Source organism: Zootoca vivipara, chromosome 9, assembly GCF_965207765.1.
Source record: "Zootoca vivipara chromosome 9, rZooViv2.hap1.1, whole genome shotgun sequence".
Lineage (NCBI taxonomy): Eukaryota > Metazoa > Chordata > Lepidosauria > Squamata > Lacertidae > Zootoca > Zootoca vivipara.
In genome coordinates, this window is record NC_142592.1 from 34,974,389 (window position 1) to 34,994,501 (window position 20,113).

Sequence of the window (20,113 nt, forward strand, 5' to 3'; positions counted from 1 at the left end):
TCATACCTGCTTTCCCCAGAAGATCATGTCCAGGAGCAACTGGGGCATTTTGTGTCACATTCCCTGTGGAGTCATTGATGGGCAGAACAACCCAACCCCCCTTGTCTTGCAAGCGGTTCTCTCATAGCTAAGCTCTCCCAGCTAAGCCAACCTGTCACTGCCCATGTGAGAACATCCATGGAGGACCAGTGGTGGAGCATATGCCCATGCTGCCCAGGGCAGCGCATTCCCGTGGGGCACGGGGGCGCACTCCTGATCCCACTTCCTTCCTCTCCCCTTCCTGCTCACCTGTCTCCTTCCTGTCCGCTTCCCTGTCTGCCTGCCTCCTCCAGCTGGGAGCACGGGGGAACAGTGCACCGCCCGCCCCCCATGACTCCTGTGCCTACTGGCCTACTGGAGGAGGCAGGCAGGCAGGGGAGAGGACAGGAAGGAGGCAGGTGAGCGGGAAGGGGAGAGGAAGGAACTGGCAAAGTGGCGCAGCAGCTCTCCCCTTCCCCCAACGGTTCGCAGTAGGCGTGGGAGTCCGAGTTGCGGGTGGGTGGAGCACTGAATGTCACCCCTGCTCAGGAATGACACCTGGAGCGGTGCCCCCCCTGCACCCACCTTCCTCCGCCAGTGGGGAGGACACCCGCCCACAGCAGCCAGCACAATGGCCCTGAGCAGAGCTTACCAGAAGTTTGAGGGGGCTGATGCAGCTGGGGATCTATTGAACCCAGGCTCGCCTCACTGCCATCAGGGCTGATCACTGAACCAGCTCTAGGCTGCTGTCCTTCTGCCTTGGCTGCTGTGTTCAGAAGGGTTGCGGATTTGGCACTGCCCCTCTGGAAAGTGTGACTGGATTGCAGCATCACTGCGGTTACAGGAAACCATGTTCCTCACTCAACACAGCATGACTTGTGATGCTCCATGTAACATCTAAAAAGACGTTGTCCAGATGTGCTGCCTTCTTTCTCTGGAATGAATTCACGGGCTGTGATGTGCGCTATGGAGTAAATCTGTTTTGGGTTGGGTTGGGGTTTTTTTTTGCGAGCCATGGAGTGAATCTGTTGAAGATGAAGTCTGATCTCCTGGTGACTAAGCACATCATCTTGGCATTCTTTGACCATCTAGACCAGGCATGTCAAAGCTGCGGCCCTCCAGATGTTTTGGCCTACAACTCCCATGATCCCTAGCTAGCAGGACCAGTGGTTGGGGAAGATGGGAATTGTAGTCCAAAACATCTGGAGGGCCGCAGGTTTGACATGCCTGATCTAGACGGTTCATGCAATTTTCACCTCTGAAGCAATTTGCTCCAAGCAAGGGAGCAGGGCAGCCCAACTTCGTGCAGTGCTGCAAGGCGTGGTATAGAAACATCCAGTGTTCTGCACCCACTGAAGATTTCACCAGTCAGAAACAATGCCCACCAGTAATGGTTTTTTCTTTCTCCTTACCAGGTGCAATGGCCATCACCTCTGTTTGCTGTGAGGCATTGGCAAAAACCAGGTCTCCCCCTCCTCTGCTAGTGACTGGTGGTAGTAGCTAGTAGCTCATTAACACTCCTACATGTGCTGCAGTTGAGTGCACAACTGCTTATCACAGGCATCCCCAAACTGCGGCCCTCCAGATGTTTTGGCCTACAACTCCCATGATCCCTAGCTAAGAGGACCAGTGGTCAGGGAAGATGGGAATTGAAGTCCAAAACATCTGGAGGGCCAAAGTTTGGGGATGCCTGGCTTATCACAACATACATATCTTCACAAGAGCCACTCCCATTTTCAAATTTCAGAGGGAGAATGCTGTAAGAAACAGCATCACTAGAGGTGGCAAATGTTAAAACCCCGTCATCTTGCTTATATTCATGCACTAAGATAAAGCTTAAGCCTTTGCTAATTGGGTTTATCAAGTTTGGGCAAGTATCTAAGAAATTGAGTTCCACAGGTGTAAGACTGTCGAATTTGCTCCCTACAGGCTTCTTTTTTTCCTCCAACATGGGCACACATAAGAAACTAATTCAATGCCAGCTGAACAGCTGGCACAGTCCCTATGGCGAGCATTATAGTAATCTAGCCACAAGCACAATGGCTCCAGGGTCAAAATCTGAAGGCTGCTAGTTGTTTCACTAGAATATAGCCCCTCTAAGTCACAAGGTCTCATTTGTCACCAATGTTTCATGATTGTCTGGATTCAACTACAACTGAGTCACATGCACCCAGTCCTTAAAGGCATCAATTCCAAACGTCTGGCAAAGTGCAGTACAAATAAGAAATACATACATTGACTGTTGCAAAAGGTTTGACTAATAGCAAATGTGCTGATATTAGGAAACAGCTTCGGGACCATTGGGAAGAGGATTTCCTTAAAGATCTAGAGACCTTTCAAAGCTCATTAAGAATATAACAGTAATAATACCATGAATTCCACAGACGATGGAAGGAATCAATTAGGGATGTGATATTGTGTTAGCACCCTGTGCAATTAAACATTATCAGTGTATATAATATTGCTGCTGGTGGAAAAGGGATGCCATATTTAAAAGACTTCTGATATTCCCCAGGAAGCCTCTCCTTATGGAGTGAATGAAAGTAAAGCACTCATTAAACCTCAGTGCATAAAATTCATTGTTTAGAACAATAAAGCATATGTATATAATTTCAGATTCAACCAATATAAAAAAGGACAGGGGTATACATCTATTTTTAAGAGGACACATAAGATACACATTACATTTTATAAACTTGGTCAATTAACCTTCAGTCAGATTACAAATACACATCAAAATATACATAATCTCAATCCATGACCGAGCCAGCAAAGGAATATATCAGTCCGATAAGAAGGAGCCTGAAGTTTCTGAGTTCCTAGGACTTAAATATATTTAATAATAATATTTTTTTACATGGCTTCTTTTAAAAATACAGGTGAATGAAATTACTAGTGATACAGGGGAAACTATTATGTAATTCTCAAACTCTTTTTCCAAATAGCTGAAATAATACAAATGTAGCATTTTGATTTAACAATCAAATAGTGTGTCGTCTGGAGAGTCTAACCACATTCAAAAGAGAAAGGAAATAGCATGGCACATTTGTATTAAATATGGATCTAGAATGAGTTTGCAGTGAAATAAGTACCATTAAGTTATTCAAGTAAAATCTCTTGTAACATAGCATATTGAAATTTACCCTATGTAGCTAGCTGCTTTCTGTTTCCACAGAAGCTATCCATGAATTCACTATATGCACTTTCACAAGCTCGAGAAGGAATAAAATGATGTTGGCTTAATTGATCTATTAATTTTCTTAAAAACAGCTTTTTTTTCTTTTGGAGGAATATACAGTCATACATTGGATCCTGAATACCCTGGAACTCAGACGTTTTGGCTCCTGAACTCCACAAACCCGGAAGTGATTGTTCTGGTTTGCAAACATTCATTTGGAACCCGAACGTCCAACGGGGTTTCCACAGCTTCTGATTGGCTGCAGGAGATTCCTGCAGTCAAACAGAAGCTGTGATTTGATTTTCGAACATTTTGGAAGTCAAAAGGACTTCCAGAACAGACTCCGTTCAACTTCCAAGGCATGACTGTATTGGCCCCTTGCTGCAAAACCTCCCCTCCCCCCCCCAAAATAGCATTACATACACTACACAACGAGAAAATCTTTGATCTGGAGATAAGTCACTGGGGGGAAAACATGGGCAGTGTCACTGATTTGCACACTGTTGCACAGGAAGAAGGTCTTTGCTCAGCACAGACTTTGCACAACACATCTCGAGACATTGTGCAACAGAAGCACACCACTGGATTTTCCCATGGAAGGATCTTGTGCTGTTGTTAGGAATAGCCCTTCTGTTTGTGGAAGGACATCACTTGATCCAACCCAAAGGTTGTTTAAAAAGGTTTTTTTTTCCCTGAATGATAATGGTGGATCCTACCCTTACACTCAGTGATCAACAATCCAAAAGACCTCATACGCACAAAAGAAAAACCCCTTGGGGTTCCGCCCACACAAAAACTGGTACTGATTCATATCCTCAGCCTACTGCTAACTATGCCTTGAGAAGACAGAGGAAATTCACCCATCCAGATTCTGAATATAACTGAATTATTAAATGGTATTGGGGTGATTAATCTGCATTAAGTGATCTTCAGTATGTGCTAAGCCAGCTTCCCACCTCTCTTTATTTCTTTCAAAGAGTGTTTGCCCCTTCTTCATGCTGTTGTGAATGATCCCTTCACGAAACACTTGGGAGCACACATTGTGATTGGCACTGTCGAATCTAAAACAGAGCTCTGTGACTCATGAAAGCTAGACAGTCATGCCCTACTTCCCATGAAGAACAGTTAACTCATTACTAAAAGAAAATAAAAATCAGATAATGTGGCTGCTCTGAACTATTTGCCTTGTTGCCCAGAGTCCTGGCTGCGACCGGGCTGGATCCCAATTCTGGCACAAAGACACCAATTTTACCTTTCTGGTGGAGTCATGCCCTTAAACTCAATAGTAGCCACTTTGACAATTCCAGAATTCAAAATCTGGCAACGAATCATTTTAATATCACAATAAAAGGGAAATGAGCTATGTCCACAACCAAATTTAGGTACCAAATAAACAAACTGGACTGGATCCAAAGACTGGTCTTCCTCAGATGGAGATATCCATCCCATTACTGTTTTCAAGATTAGGTTGCCAAATAGTAATCCTAAGTAGTGAAGTAGTCTCCAGACATTTCATCTTTTTGACATTCAACTGAGATGGCCCAAACCACTCAGTCAAACGTCTTAAGCATAAAATGCTAAGGAAATGCTACTCACTGTCAAAATGATTATTCAGCTTTAGTTTTGATGGGATGGTATTCCACTTTGTGCTAATGGAGGTTATTTACATTCAAAGCGAGAACAATGATTGTTATGCAAGCATGGTAAAGCCAGTAGGATTATACTTGGAATTTTTAGTTGGCTCTGTAAATGCCTCTTGACCTTAAATTTGTCTTGTTCTGCTTTTTTTGGGAAGGGAAAGAGAATATGGCATTGTTACAAACCCTGCAGTATAAATGAAACTTTGCACAATATGTACTGCAGTTTCCAACAAGTATGCAACCGTTACCTTTAAAGCCATTTTAATCAAGCAACAAATGGGTTCTTTGTTCCTTTCTGAAGGGAAAAAAAAGTTTAAGAAGCAGGTTTCGGATATTGCATACACAACTGTGTTCCAGAACACTTACTGGAATGTGAAATGTTGTACATGTTTATGATGCGCAGAGTGATTTACCGAGGCATGTTACTATTGACTGAGGCTCTAGTTTCTACCTTGTCAGGGCCTGCACTAGAGCTACATTCAAGCAGATCTTCCTATATCTTTAGGTTGCACAGAGATTTTCATGATTTCCCAACTCAAAAGATGGACAGCCACAATTGTAGGCTCTGATCTAGCTATGGGCTATAGTCACATATACCGGTAGAAGCTGGTGGTCCTGGGCATCATCAGGCCAGCTCAACAGATCAGCTCTGTCTTTTGGATTGCAGCATGCACCCCAAATATGCCTCATAGAATTGAAGAGTTGGAAGGGACCCCAAGGGTCTTCTAGTCCAATGCCCTGCAATGAAGGAATCCTGCTCAAAGCCATCCATCCCTGGGTAGGCTCAAGTCACCAACCTTCTGGTTAACAGCCAGACACACTGATCTCATCCTAATTACTTACAAATAGTTTTGGTGGCATGTATGCTGTCATTTAGCTTCATTACCAGCCAAAAAAATAACAGGACAGAGATTTTAGGAACGCCAGATTTGTGTTATTTTTAAATCAGTCCTAAATACATTCTATTAGCTTTTCATATATTATTTCTAAGAGTTTGTGACATATATGAAAAATAAATAAATATGTGAAAATCTTTTAAATAAAGTATCCCTTAAGCATAGGTAATTTAATCACTGTGTTGTAAATGAGCATTTTAACAATAGTTAAACTTTTAGTTTAACAATAGTTAAGATTATAGTTTAAGGTTATTATTGGATTAGTAGCTTGGAATGTAGAGCAACCCAGCTGTTTCACAGAATACAATATCCTGTGAATATCTCTTCCTGAAATAATAATAACTTAAGTAAATTCTATATGGGCTCTGATTAACTTTTAGTGCCCTCCTTTAAATTTATGAATAGCAGGTTATTTTCAGTCTTGTATTTGTTGTCCACAGCTTTGTTACAAATAATATCAAGAGGCTGACAACTATTAAGAAAGTTTTCTCTTTTTTTATTTGAGCTGAACTAATATAATAATTAATGGAGAAGGCTAAGTGATGAAAAGTGTATTACTTTTAAAATTCATTTGCAAATATGAAATGGCATACAGTAAAAGCTAAACTAAACCTTGGTATTTTCGAGATGACATTGATTTTTTTTGCAAATGTCAAGAACAAAATTGCATGTTTATATGCATTTTAAATAGACTTCATGGCATTTTTTTTACTCCTGAAGCTGACTTTTTCTCTCTCTCCATTTTCTCACAGGAACATTAATAGGAGTCTCCCCGACATCAGGCAATCAATGTTCCATTCTATTCCAATTGCCCAATTTTCATGATCCGGTGTTTACTTCTCCTTGATGGATAATAACAGCTTTGCCAAAGTGTATGTTTATTTTCTGTGACATGGAATAAAATTTCACTTACAGCTCGACAGATATCCAATCTTATTTAATATGAACCCAGTTCCACCGATGAAAGAAAGCAAGCACATTAGTCCACTGCATAATCTTACTTGCAAGTCTTATGTACAGTGCTGAAGATTTATATTCTCATTAATATCTGCATTTTTCTCCCATTCAGAGTCTCCTTTTGTACACAAAATGCAAATGTCCTGATGACTTTTGGAGTTGGATCGCATAAATCCAGAATTATTTGTTCATGCATTTGCGAAATTCCACTGCAAATTTGAAGATGCAAAGAAACAAATCTGTCTGAATATAAAAATACAGTCCATTTCAGTGCAGACTCTTCTTTGATGTTTAATTCAACGTTGGTTTCACAGTAGCACACTCTTTGTCCACAGCTCTATATTCTCAATATGGAGTCACGGGCAACAACAACAGATGCAGACTCAGTCTGTCACTCCAGAAGGAATACAAATATGCTTAAAGCTGCTTCATTTATGAAGCAAACATGGAACTGTTAGCTGCCTAGTAGAGAAGAGAGGGGGGGAAGAAAAACGCAATAGCTTTTGGGAGATGTTTTCTTGACATTTGTTTAATTTCACAAATTAGCAAAAGGCACCTTCAAATCACAAAACCAAGCAAATTCCTCCTTGTGAAGCAGTTTCAGCATACATGCATTAGCAGAAAGGACTTGCCCTCTCAGGGAAGGAAGTGATAGCATCATGAGGTATCAGGGAAGAAGGAAGAGAAGAAGAGATAGGAAAGAGAGGAAAGAAATGTTGGGCAAAGTGTGAAAATTTATGAAAGGAATGGATACAGAAGAGGATTGGAGGATAGGACCGTGGGATGAGAACATGGGCAACAATGAAAGCATAGAAGAATATTATCCCACGTTGTGTTAACTGTAGGGGTGTTTGTTCATATATTACATTCAACATGTGTATGTGTGCCATGCACACATATGAGTTGAACTGTGCATTTGTAGTTATACAGATGCAATATTCAATGAGCAGTGCTTTTTTCTATTAAAAAAATGTTTAGGGGGTATTTTCATTTTCCTACTCATATTGAAATACTGCCCCTCAATGAGGCCAAACTTAGATTCACAAAATGTTTAGGGGTATGCGTCCCTCTGTGTCCCCCCAGGGAAAAAAACACTGTCAGTGAGTATAGGGTCTGTGTAGCTCAGTACAAAAAAGTGTACTCTTTCACATCATAAACACATGTATGTGTGTAAAGACAGTTTGTACCTGTGCTCAGTGTAAAGTGGGAACAAACCATGTGTGAGTGTATGCATGTATGTATGTATGTATGTATGTATGAGAGAGGGTGGAGAAGAGGGGAAATGTTATGGTGTTTGCCAGCAAAAACCTTGGCCACAAACTTCATTTTATGTACATTCTAAATCAGGCATCCCCAAACTACGGCCCTCCAGATGCTTTGGCCTACAACTCCCATGATCCCTAGCTAACAGGACCAGTGGCCAGGGATGATGGGGATTGTAGTTCAAAACATCTGGAGGGCCGAAGTTTGGGGATGCCGGTTCTAAATCTTTAACTTAAGCTCAGTTCACATCCGAAACATATTGGCCAATTTAGCTTAGTCTTGTCAAAACAGTCAGCCCCTGGATGCAACTGACAATCAAGTTATACCATTCAGCTATGATATTAGTGAATATAATCCCCTCCCTGCCCTGGATTAGGTGCAAATTGTAAAGGTGCTATGGGTTGAGGGCTGGTTCCCCCCCCCCTTCATATATGACTGCAATACGAAATGAATGCTATGATGGAAACTAGAAACTCAGTGAAGGCCCTAATCAACCCACTATATCAGGCATCCCCAAACTGCGGCCCTCCAGATGTTTTGGCCTACAACTCCCATGATCCCTAGCTAACAGGACCAGTGGTCGGGGAAGATGGGAACTGTAGTTCAAAACATCTGAAGGGTCTAAGTTTGGGGATGCCTGCACTATATGGATAGGCCATAGAATGCCATATTTCAAAGTGGTCATTTGTACCACAGCAACTACTTTGCAGGTAAATATCCTTTAATACTTTGGAATGCTAATACAGAGTTTCCCGGGAACACATGAAATTGCTGTATACTGAGTCAGGACCACTGGTCCAGCTAGCTCAGTATTGTCAACACTGACTGGTGGTGACTATACAATATCTCAGGCAGGGAATATTCCCAATCCTATATGTAGATGCTGGATATTGAACTTGCAACCGTCTGCATGCAAAGCAGATGGGAGTTCCTGGGAGTGTCAGTACTAGATGAAGTTCTAGCCCCAGAAGGGCACAAGTTGTGTTTTTAGATACTGGAGCTCAGAGGTCTCATTGAATAGCCTACCACAGGCATCCCCAAACTCGGCCCTCCAGCTGTTTTGGGACTACAATTCCCATCATCCCTGACCACTGGTCCTGTTATCTAGGGATGATGGGAGTTGTAGTCCCAAAATAGGTGGAGGGCCGAGTTTGGGGATGCCTGGCGTACCATCTCTTGAATACCTCTTTAAAGGGAAGTCAAAGGCTGTGACTCTACTGTTACTGAAGCAGTACTTTTTAAATTAACAGCCTGTTAGCTTCAAGTTTTATAAAATCCTTAGGGAATGGTAACTACACATTTCAACACATTTCATTAGAAAAAGTTGGTGGGCAATTCAAAATTGTCTTTTCCAGAACTTACCAAGACATGAAACAGTAACAGTGTATATATATAAAAAAGCAACAGCTACACCTGTAGAAGTATTTTCTCTTTTTGCTGCAGCATACTGAAAGATAAACAAAAACCAAAAGTGCATTTTTTATCATATGGGCAGCAGAGAGGATCAATTTTAACACAACTTTAAAGATCCCCGCTCAAGATTAAAGAGCATCCATTTGTAGAGAAAGGTCATAGGTGGGTTTCAGCATAATTGGATGAAAATTATGATTTTCTATTCTTAAGACTCCTCTGAGTTTCCTGTGGGTAAGACCCAGTTATTCAATGGGCCTTATTTCTGAGTAGACATGCAAAGAACTGTGTTGGGAGCTGGTGAAAGAACTGCAGGAAACCTGAAGTCCGCATGGGAAGAAAGCTTTCTTCTGACTTTTCAGCCATTTGTTTTACATTCTGACAGCACAATCCTTTTGCATATCTACTCAGAAAATAAGTCGCCCTATGTTACACCCGAGCAAGTTAGCTTTGAAATGGAGGCTTAATGGAACATAGTACAGTATATGAGACATGTCCCAAAGTTTCCCCTCAGATATATTTCATGTTCAGGCTTCACCTTCTTCCCATCCCTGAAACAGCACTGCACAGAATCAAATCCCCTTGATTACCAGCTGCTAAATAGGAGGACCCATCCTATATAATAAAGTGCAAGTGTCTCTGCGTTCAGTCCCTGTGTCCCTGGGTTTGCACAACTGCGCATGTGCCCCACGGACACAGGGACTGGACGCACACACACGCGCACTCCCCCCCTCTGCCTACAGTTTCCCTGCGGCCGCCAACCGCCGCTCCCGGCTGGACAGCGCCTCACTTGCACTAAAGCGCGAGGAGGAGGAGGAGGCTGCTTTCTTTCCCTTCCCCCCTCTACGCTCCTCCCACTATTCACTATTGGCTGGTTCTAAACGGGGTTTACCGCAGGGGCGGGAGGGAGACGGGGAGCAGCAGATCCCCTAGGCGAACACGCGCAGCGCGACGGGCCGCAGCTGCCGGCTCCACAAACGGGCGCACTCCATAAGCAGCGGCGCCACTCCTACGGCCCCTGGCCGGCCGCGCTTCCACGCGACTCAGGCGTGTGGGCGCTGCTTCCCTTCTGCCAGCAGCACACGTGGGAAGGGAGGAGCAGCCTTGGCATTTGGTCTCCCGCGGCGGAGCTTCTGCACTGATGGGGAAGGGAGGGAGCCAATGTGTCGCAAAGAGGAGGAGGCTTTGGGTGGCGTGTGATGATCATGAGCACCAGAATCGGGGCAGCGGGGAAACCTCTAGCCTCTGTATCAGGCCCCAAAGATGCCTCTATGAATGTCCCCGAGGTTGCTAGAGCAACAGGTCTGCTCTAGCACTCGTTATTTTAATGGGCTTCAAAATACTAGTCCTACATAGTGCCAGTCACTTCTCCTCTGAGTGGCTTCCCTCACATGCCCAAAACCGCCTGCAAAGGGGTAGCTTCCCATGGGATCAGATTATTTAGCTTACCAGCAGGAGGATTTGATCCTACGTGGTGCTATTTGCAAAGGAACAGCACACCTCAGGATTGAACCAACATGCTCTCCACCTACCCCCACCAGCTCATGTTTGTTAAAATATGGTTTAAAAAATCCTTATGCCCCTTCCACTCCATGCCCCAGAGCAGCACAAAACAGATTGGTCTGATCCATGCAATTTTTTTTTTTAAAAAAATACCTTATTTCGTTATCCTCTTGGCAGATGTTTGATTCTGTATTCTGGTCACTTTCTGAAAAGTGTTTGCGGGTTGTTTTCTATGGAAAAAGCAGTGGTATATAAGTATTTTGACTTGTCAGCAAATGCATAAAGTAAGCCAGAGTTCTGCTTGGCATATCTCACCTTCCAGCACAGAGCTCCCAAAATAAAGCCAATTAGAAGAGTCACCAGCCCTGTTAGTGCTATGCTGATTCCATGCATGCTGGCGCTGTTGAGGAAACCCAGCTCTGCGTCTGTAATTGAAAACATTTCCAGTTAGCTTAAAGGTGGATTTCTTTCTTTTTAATCTCTGGGGTAACATTGTTCATGAAAGGTAGTTAGGTATCACCTCTGCAGACCATACATTGCAAGTTATACTTTGAGAGAGATTTGTTTGTCATTAGGAAGCATTTTGCTCCCTGAAATTCACAGCTTTATTTGCACTCCCTCCGGAAAGGCAAACATTCTGGCAACTGTATAATCACAATTTTACCATCTGCGGAGCAACATTTACCAAGCTATTTTCTTCCTCTCTCTTTGCAGCAAAAGATCTCCTCTCTGCATTTACCTCCCAAGGCCGCTTAGCAGAACAGAACAGACTTTTCAGCAGGAGGATACTAGGAGTAAATTTCATATATGGGCTCACAAGGGACTGAGCAGTAGAAACTTAAATACTCTACCACCCCGGAAGTATTCTCTCTCCCCGCCCCCCGCCCCACTTCTCTGAAGTAATAATAGCAGTGCTTGGAAATGAGCAATGCTGTTGACCACTGAATGGTGCTGACCACATATTTCCAATTTGTAGGTTATGCTTTTAATTAGCAGCCTGGAAGTAGCTTTGTTATATGCGGCAGAGCAGAGAGGTGGGGGAGGACAAAAAATGTATAAACAACAACAACAACAACAACAACAACAACAACAATGAAAAATGAACATCGGTCCCTATTATTTGAAAGCAGCCTTTGCTTGTTAAAAAAAATCATTTCATACCAAATGGAAACAATTCATTTTTTTAAAAAAAATACTGCAGCTTTGAGTAAATATATTTGATTGCGCAACCTACAAGGCATGTTTATATAGAATCATAGAGTTGGAAGAGACCACAAGGGCCATCCAGTCCAACCCCCTGCCAAGCAGGAAACACCATCAAAGCATTCTTGACATATGCCTGTCAAGCCTCTGCTTAAAGACCTCCAAAGAAGGAGACTCCACCACACTCCTTGGTAGCAAATTCCACTGCCAAACATCTCTTACTGTTCTTCCTAATGTTTAGGTGGAATCTTCTTTCTTGAAGTTTGAATCCATTGCTCCGTGTCTGCTTCTCTGGAGCAGCAGAAAACAATCTTTCTCCCTCCTCCATATGACATCCTTTCATATATTTGAACATGGCTATCATATCATCCCTTAACCTTCTCTTCTCCAGGCTAAACATACCCAGCTCCCTATGTGTTTCTCACACATGTTTGAGTTGTTTTACAGTTCAGAAGGATGCTAGTGGCATATTTGTGTGGTTCTTCTTCTTTGGCGATCACTCGTAGCCAAGTAAGATTGTCTTCTATAAACACAGTTTTAACAATGTGTCTGTAAGTGACTGTGGAGGCCAATTCTGGATCCACATGTCCTTCCACAGTGGGGACATTGGTTTCTGGGTGGGAGTTGATCATGGTATGGATTTGCCAAGCGCGCCTTCCTCTTAGCACGTTTCTCCCTTGCATCCTGAGTTTATGTGTCTTCAAAGCCCATGACACCTTTGGTAAAGGCTGTTCTCCAACTGGAGTGCTTGCAGGCAAGTGTTTCCCAGTTGTTAGAGTTTGTACTACATTTTTTAGATTTGCCTTGAGACAGTCTTTAAACCTCTTTTGTTGACCACCAACATTACGCTTTCCATTTTAAAGTTCGGAATAGAGTAGTTGCTTTGGAAGACGATCATCAGGCATCCGCACAACATGACCAGTCCAACGAAGTTGATGTTGAATAATCATTGCTTCGACACTGGTGATCTTTGCTTCTTCCAGTACATTGATATTAGTTCACCTGTCTTCACAAGTGATGTGTAAAAAATTTCAGAAACACATAACCAGGCAGGCTGATACCGTAAGTGATTGATATCATTTGGTGCAGAATACTTAAGTCTGTGGTTTTATCCTTCTGACCTATATCAAGATTGCTTCCAAGCCTCCATTTTGTGATCATGACAGCCACAATATGGCACGTTCCCACAATCTTGACTGGACTGCAAATCCACTGGCTGACTTTTGAACTACAGGGGAGGAGACATGAGAGCTACCTACTGTTTAAACCAGGGGTGGGGAACCTGATGCCCTGCAGACTTCACTTCCCATAATCCCTGGCAACTGGCTATTCTAGATGGAGCTGATGGGAGTTGGAGTCCAACAACATATGAAAGTTCCCTATTGGGGCAATCATAGTCTTGGATGGAGGGGAGGTTGTAGTCTCTTTGCCTGCCCCTCCAAATGCTGGGGTATCCCGTTAAAGGGATCTGGGGTTGGTTGCCTGTGGGGGTCACCCTATTTGATGTAAGTATTAGAAATCCCTGCACAGATTGACCGATAGCATCACTTTCGGCAGGCAGGATGGAATAATTTGATTGCCCCATGCCCAAGCCAAACCTCTTTTGTCTGTATTCAATAAAGTTGTGGCCTGTTTTGATCCAAGCCAGTCTCAGTTGCCTTTTACTTCCTTGTCGGGTGGGGGACTGGGGGTCACGATGCCTGGCCTGCAACATCTAGAGGTTCCCCATCCTTGCTCTAAATCAGGGTTTCCCAAACTTGGGTATCCAGCTGTTTTTGGACTACAGTTCCCATCATCCCTGACCACTGGTCCGGCTAGTTAAGGATGATGGGAGTTGTAGTCCAAAAAAATATCTGGAGACCCAAAATATCTGATTTCCCAAAATATTTGGCAAATGCTGATCTAAACCAAGCCTGTCTATTCCTGTCACACGGCAGGTGAAAAAAAACTATTGTTGCACGTTTTAGTTCCGATCGTTTTTCCTGCAGACAAGCAGCTAAAAACTCAACTCTCAACAAAATCAAATTACGCACATTAGGGGATGGGATAAGCAGCAGCTAAGAAGTGCCGGTGTGATGTGCTGCCAGATATACTCGCCATTCTGATTCCTTCCTGTAGACTTTCTATTCATTAGGAACCACTTCTTCTGCCGATGAGATTTTATTTTCCCACTTCAATTCTACCACAAAAATCCTGCCCACACCAGTTCAAACCACATCTCAAACCTCAGTGCAAACAGGGACTGACAATGTACAGTTCATAAAGCTGTCTTGGATTCTAAACCTTGTTTCTAATCAAATCTCTAGCCAACATTGTTTGAACTTTGCTTAGACCCCGCAGGTGTGCCAACTCTAAAAGGAAATTTTAGTCAAGCAGAACAGATACTTCATGCTTGCATAATGGGAAGGTGGTTCTTTTACACCATGCACGCTAACCATAGTAGATAAAAGGTGAAGCTCTTTAAAAAACACCAAAAAAAACTTAGTAGGAACTTAGGAAGCTGCCCTTTTCAGACTTGTGTCCCTGCCTGGGGCATCTAGGTCAGTGTTGTTTGTGCTGACTGACAGTGGTTTTCCAGATGACTTGGAAAAAAGGAAGGATATTCCCCATCCATTTGCCCTGTGGCTCCAATCAGGCTGGGCCAACCTGCTTCAGCCTGGATCTGGTCCCAAATTAGTTCAGTGATGGGACTAATGTTTAATTGGATTTTAAAAAAAAGCAAAAGCAAAAAGCAAAACCTTAATTAAGCATCCAGCCAGGATGGGGGCGATGAGAGGAGATTTTGCATCTTTCAAAGTAGGTGCAATCTGTCAAACTACCAGAGTAATAGACTTTCCCTCCTTGCTCTGCCAAGTGATTTAAGTGCTTTCAAGCTTGTCTGTTGCAGATTTGCAATGGACAAGCTGCCCTTTGAGATGCTGATAGACTCAAAATCCAATCAGCTTCAGCCAGAATGACCGTTGGCCAGGGATGATGGATAGTGCAACTACACTGGGGTAAGAAGTGGCAGCCCTCACATAGAGGGAGTCAGAGGATGAAGAAGATTCTTTTCTTTTCTTTGATGGGGTTGAAAGGCAAAGAATTATATACCGGTAGCTGCTGGCTTCAGACCTTTTGTTCAGGGTGTTTTACAAGGTGAACCTCTGCACATACCTGCCAAGTCCGGGACGTAAAGATCCGGGATCGGCAGCGCGCGCATGACCGGAAGTTGCGTGACGCAACTTCTGGTGGCGCTTTGCCGTTCTATGGGCACCAGAAAATGGCGGCGCCAGCGCCGGAATTCGCTTCCGCGCATGACCGGAAACACGTAAAAGCGACTTCCGGCGCCGGCGCCGCCATTTTCTGATGCCCATAGAAGGGCAAATCGCCACCGGAAGTCGCGTCACGCAACTTCCGGTCATGCGCGGAAGCGACTTCCGGCGCTGGCACCACCATTTTCTGGTGCCCATAGAAGGGCAAAGCGGCACCAGAAAAATGGCCGCCGGGCAGAAGCCGATTTAAGGGACAATACCGGGATTTTTCTCTAAACGGGAAACGGTAAGAAAAAAGGGGTTTTCCCGGCAGAAACGGGATACTTGGCAGCTATGCCTCTGCAGTCAGCAGCAGGCAACAATGGAGCAAGCAATGGAGCTTACTCCCAGGAAAGCATGAAGAAGATTTATGGTCCTGTTATTCTATCTGCAGCTGCCTTGTGCATATAATGGATCAACATTCCTGCATTTTTGGATTCTATTTGGAGGCACGGACACTCCATAGGGCGTGATCAATGATCCCGTATTACTTTATTTTATGTTTTCTTACAAAGAAATTTATTTGTCATTTTGCTGCCCATTTATCTACGTACATTTGGAGCCCTCTGCAATTGACTTGGGCTTCCACTCTCCTGAATATGTTGGTATCATCTGCAAATCTGGCTTCCTCACTGCTTATCCCGGAATCTGGATAATTTGTGAATCAATTAAATAGCAATAGTCCCAATACAAATACTTGGGAAACCTCACTGCTTAGTCTTCTGCACTGTGAACATTGTTTGCTTGCTCTTACTCTCTGTTTCCACTTGCACAACCAGTTACCAATCCACAAGAGGATGTGTCCTCTTATTCAATGCTGTGTTTACTCTGGTGAAAGCGTTTGGTCAAAAGCTGGATTCGTCCCATCTACATTCTTGATGATACTCTCAATGTACCCTAAAAGACTAATGAGGCATGCTTTCCCTTTGCAGAAGCCATAGGGATGCTACCTTAGAAAGATTTGTTATTCTATATAACTGAAGGGTTAAAAATGCTTTCCCTGCTCTTACCAGGAACAGAAGTCAATGGACATTTTGCTTCTTTGATCTCCCTTGAATTCTTTAAAACAAAAACAAAAACCTACCGGTAGCATTGTATTGCTTACCATCCAGTCCTTGGAAATCTAATTGATTAGTGGCAAGTTGCATTTTGTTTTTGAGTTTATTAAGCAATCTCTGGTGTAAGCCATCTAGATTCCATGAATTTTTCATTTTAAATCTGTCAATAAGCACACACCCACACCCACACCCAAATGTAGTTCAGTTCTGAGTCTGTCCAACAGTTTTTTAAGTGTAGGTAGTTGCAATGAATTTGTTTGGCTTCTCTTGTAGTAATCCTTCCACATCTTTGCTTCCTGGCTTCCTGGCAGCCCGAGTGCTAGCTTCTTGCTTGTGATTTTTCCCTTAAAAAAATACACCTCCATCAAGCATATCACCCCATTTTAATGGTTGCGCTGATCTGGTTGTTGCTGTTGATTTCCTTCCCCCAAACACTGCTGCTGAAGCTGTAAACTGAAGTAGAAGACTAGTTCTGAGAAGAGAGGTAGGAGAAAGAGGGACTGCTGACCTCTTCTCCTCCCTTAGAAAGGCACAAAGCGATTTGAACTTTAGAAAAAAGACGGCAGTGGACGGTTGCGAGGAATCCCCAATTTCTTGAAGCATGGGAACCCAAATAAAAAATTCTTTAGATGATTTGGCATAACATTCGGTTTGATTGATATATATATGTGTATAATTTGAAATAATGAATGTGATATAATTGGTTTTAATTGGAAAATTAATAAAATATATTTTTTTAGAAAGGCACAAAGGGAGACAGTTAAGAAGTCCCTCCTCTACCCTCTCCATGGCAGTCTTCTGCTTCAGCCTCCACTGCTGCATTTTGTAAAACACACACACAAACAACCACATTAGGGTAGGGCACAAAATTGCACACATGTATAGCTTGGGTTTTAGTCAGCAAAAGAGCGGTGGCTCTTAATATTTCTATTGTAACACCGTCAAGCTTCAAGAATGCAGCAACTCCCATCTGGTGCCAGGCAAGGTGAATAGAGTTGGAAAACTGACACAATGAACCACATACTAATCCTGCTGCCAGCTTCGTCACCCATGGATTTGCTCCAGATTAATTAAGACAAGATTTTAATCTATGCTTTTCACACCTGCACATTTGGTCATACAGTATAATTAAAAATAATTGGGCAGAGGAACAAATATGCCTTGCCAATCCAGTCTGCTTAAAATTGCAAATGTATTCATTCTTAGGGAACTTACTGACTGGTATTGCTTTTAAATGTTTGATTAATTGGGGACATCAGAGTCTGAAGATATGGAGCCACGGAGTTCAAAAGGGTGGTTTCTGAAAGGATACATGCCAAGCTTCTGCCAAGTGGCAGAGGATGGTGCTTTGCTTCAGCAGAGAGTCAAGCTCTCCGTGAAATGCAGTCACAAATACAGCGGCCATTCGGAGAAAAATGCAAATAAATGCAAAATGAAGAATGTGAAACTGGGTAGCTCCAGTTTAAAAAAAGATCCAAAAACAGCTTCTCTGCCTTTCTCTCAATACAAAAACCTTGCTAGAGAAGGCACCACAACACATCACCTCACTACCTGGGGCACCTGTGAGAAATGATTATTAGCCACTGTATGGGATAATCATTGCACTGGAAGAATTATTGTAATCTCGAGGATTACATTATCTTGAGGAGATAATGATCTGACATGGTCCACCCTTCCACCTCTGATCTCTCCCTAACTCTCCTATCTGTATTTTATTACTTTCCCTTGTGAAAAGGCCTTGGATGTGTTGATGTCACTGGTCAACAAAGCCTTTGATGTACAGCCTGGCTTTTTTGTCTTTTGCTGTAGAGTAGCTCCGGTTGAGCCTAATACAGGGGTCAGCAAACGTTTTTAGCAGGGGGCCAGTCCACTGTCCCTCAGACCTTGGGGGGGGGGCGGACTATATTTTGAAAAAGATGAAGAACCAATTCCTATGCCCCACAAATAACCCAGAGATGCATTTTTAAATAAAAGGACACATTCTACTCATGTCAAAACAAAACAAAAAAATTCCCGGACCATCCGCGGGCCAGATTTAGAAGGCTATTGGGCCAGATCTGGCCCCCGGGCTTTAGTTTGCCTACCCATGTCCTTATAGGATGCATATACCCATGTCCTTATATAAACTATCTGGCTATGGAGCATGCCTAGCAAAAAGCTCAGCACAGTCTGTCGGCCATAGAGCTGTGCACCAAGATTATCTGGGGCTACCCTTGGCTACCTTGCCATTACTTCTGGGCTTCTCAGTGGCAGATCGAGGTGCTGCTTGGTAATGTATATTTTACTTGCTGTGTGGAATAAAATCTGTAATCTTCTTACCCAATTCTGATTGTATTGCTTCTGAATCTAATCATTAAAAGAACCCTCTTGCATTTAGCAAAACAGCCACAATACCCCCACAGATGGAGACAGCAGTGCTTCTGAATACGAAGTTGCTGGAATCCACAGGTGAGGAGAGTGCTCTTTTGCTCCAATCCTGCTTGCTGGTTTCCCGCGGTCATCTGGTTGCCATGGGATGCTAGACTAGATGGGCCATTGACCTGATCCGTCACGACAAGTTGTGGTGAGGAGTAAGCAGCCACCCGCAGTTCCTATTTAGCTGATTGCAGCCTCTGGGAGCTTGTGGCCAAGACTTGTAAACAGGGGTGTTTGTGAAGGTGTTTTAAGGGAAAGGCCCAGAGTGCATAGGACCAAGAGACATGGATGACCTGCAGCATCTGTGCTATATTTATCTTCCTGCCTGAGAATGTGAACTACTCCACCTGCAGCAAGTGCAATCTGGTTGCCTTACTGAAAGAGAAAGTACAGAAATTTGAGGCCCACCTATATCCACACTTCAAGCTACTGGGCAAGGTGATGAATTTCTCGATAGAGCAGAGTGGACAGTCCTAGAACAGCGATGCAGGTGGGGTGCCCCCCCCCCCAGGGAGGAGGAAAGTTGCCCATTGCAGGAGACAAACCCCTGGAGTTATATCTCTCCCCCCCCCCTACACACACATGGATAACCTGTAAATGCCCTCACACACCTGCCTTTTTTCTGCACATTTTAACAAGGCAAACCCCTGACTTGGATTCAGCTTGGCTTACCATCACAGCCAGATGGTTAAGCAGAATAGTAGCTTGCCCTTCTTTGGTTGTCCACTGTGCAACTATCGTTCTGGCTCTTGAGACACAACTTCACATGGCAACATCCAGAATTATGAGCCATCGTGATATTAGATGTTAATGTGTATTTCCAGCCCCTAACTAGGTTCCCAGAAGCCTGAAACAGGACCTTGTACGGGATTTATCATATACTCCCGAAACCTTCCAGCAATGTAATATAGTGCTAAGAGAGAGGTAGCTCACAACCATACCATACATTTAAAGCTCAAGGCTTCCTCCAAAGAGTCCCAGGAACTGTAGTTTATTTAGGGTGTTGGGAACCATAGCTCTGTGAGGGGTAAACTACAAGTCCCATAATTCTTAGGGGAAAGCCATGCGCTTTAAATGTATGATATGAACATGGCCAAGGTCTCTTGAACTTGACTGGGAAGCAGATTCCACAGTTGTGGTGTTAATAATACCAGACAATTATTTGCAATATGGACTCCATCCTTCAACTCCTATTTAACGCCATTATATACCATAACTTATACCAGCTGTGGGGAACCTTTGTCCCTCCAGATGCTTTTGAAGTAGTACAACTTTCAGCCCC

The 20,113-nt window shown here is 43.4% G+C and overlaps 1 protein-coding gene across 1 annotated transcript in view; it reads right to left on the bottom strand.

The window, feature by feature from the left end:
- Positions 1-6,205: 6,205 nt before the first annotated feature.
- Positions 6,206-20,113, bottom strand: part of KITLG (KIT ligand) — an 85,728-nt gene continuing 71,820 nt past the window's right edge. The window contains exons 7-10 of the mRNA XM_035127402.3: positions 11,181-11,290; positions 11,019-11,095; positions 9,315-9,399; positions 6,206-7,151 (exon numbers count right to left, since the gene is read on the bottom strand). Of these exons, the coding sequence (XP_034983293.3) occupies positions 9,360-9,399; positions 11,019-11,095; positions 11,181-11,290 (227 nt within the window). The 3' untranslated portion in view covers positions 6,206-7,151; positions 9,315-9,359. The remainder of the gene's footprint in view (positions 7,152-9,314; positions 9,400-11,018; positions 11,096-11,180; positions 11,291-20,113) is intronic.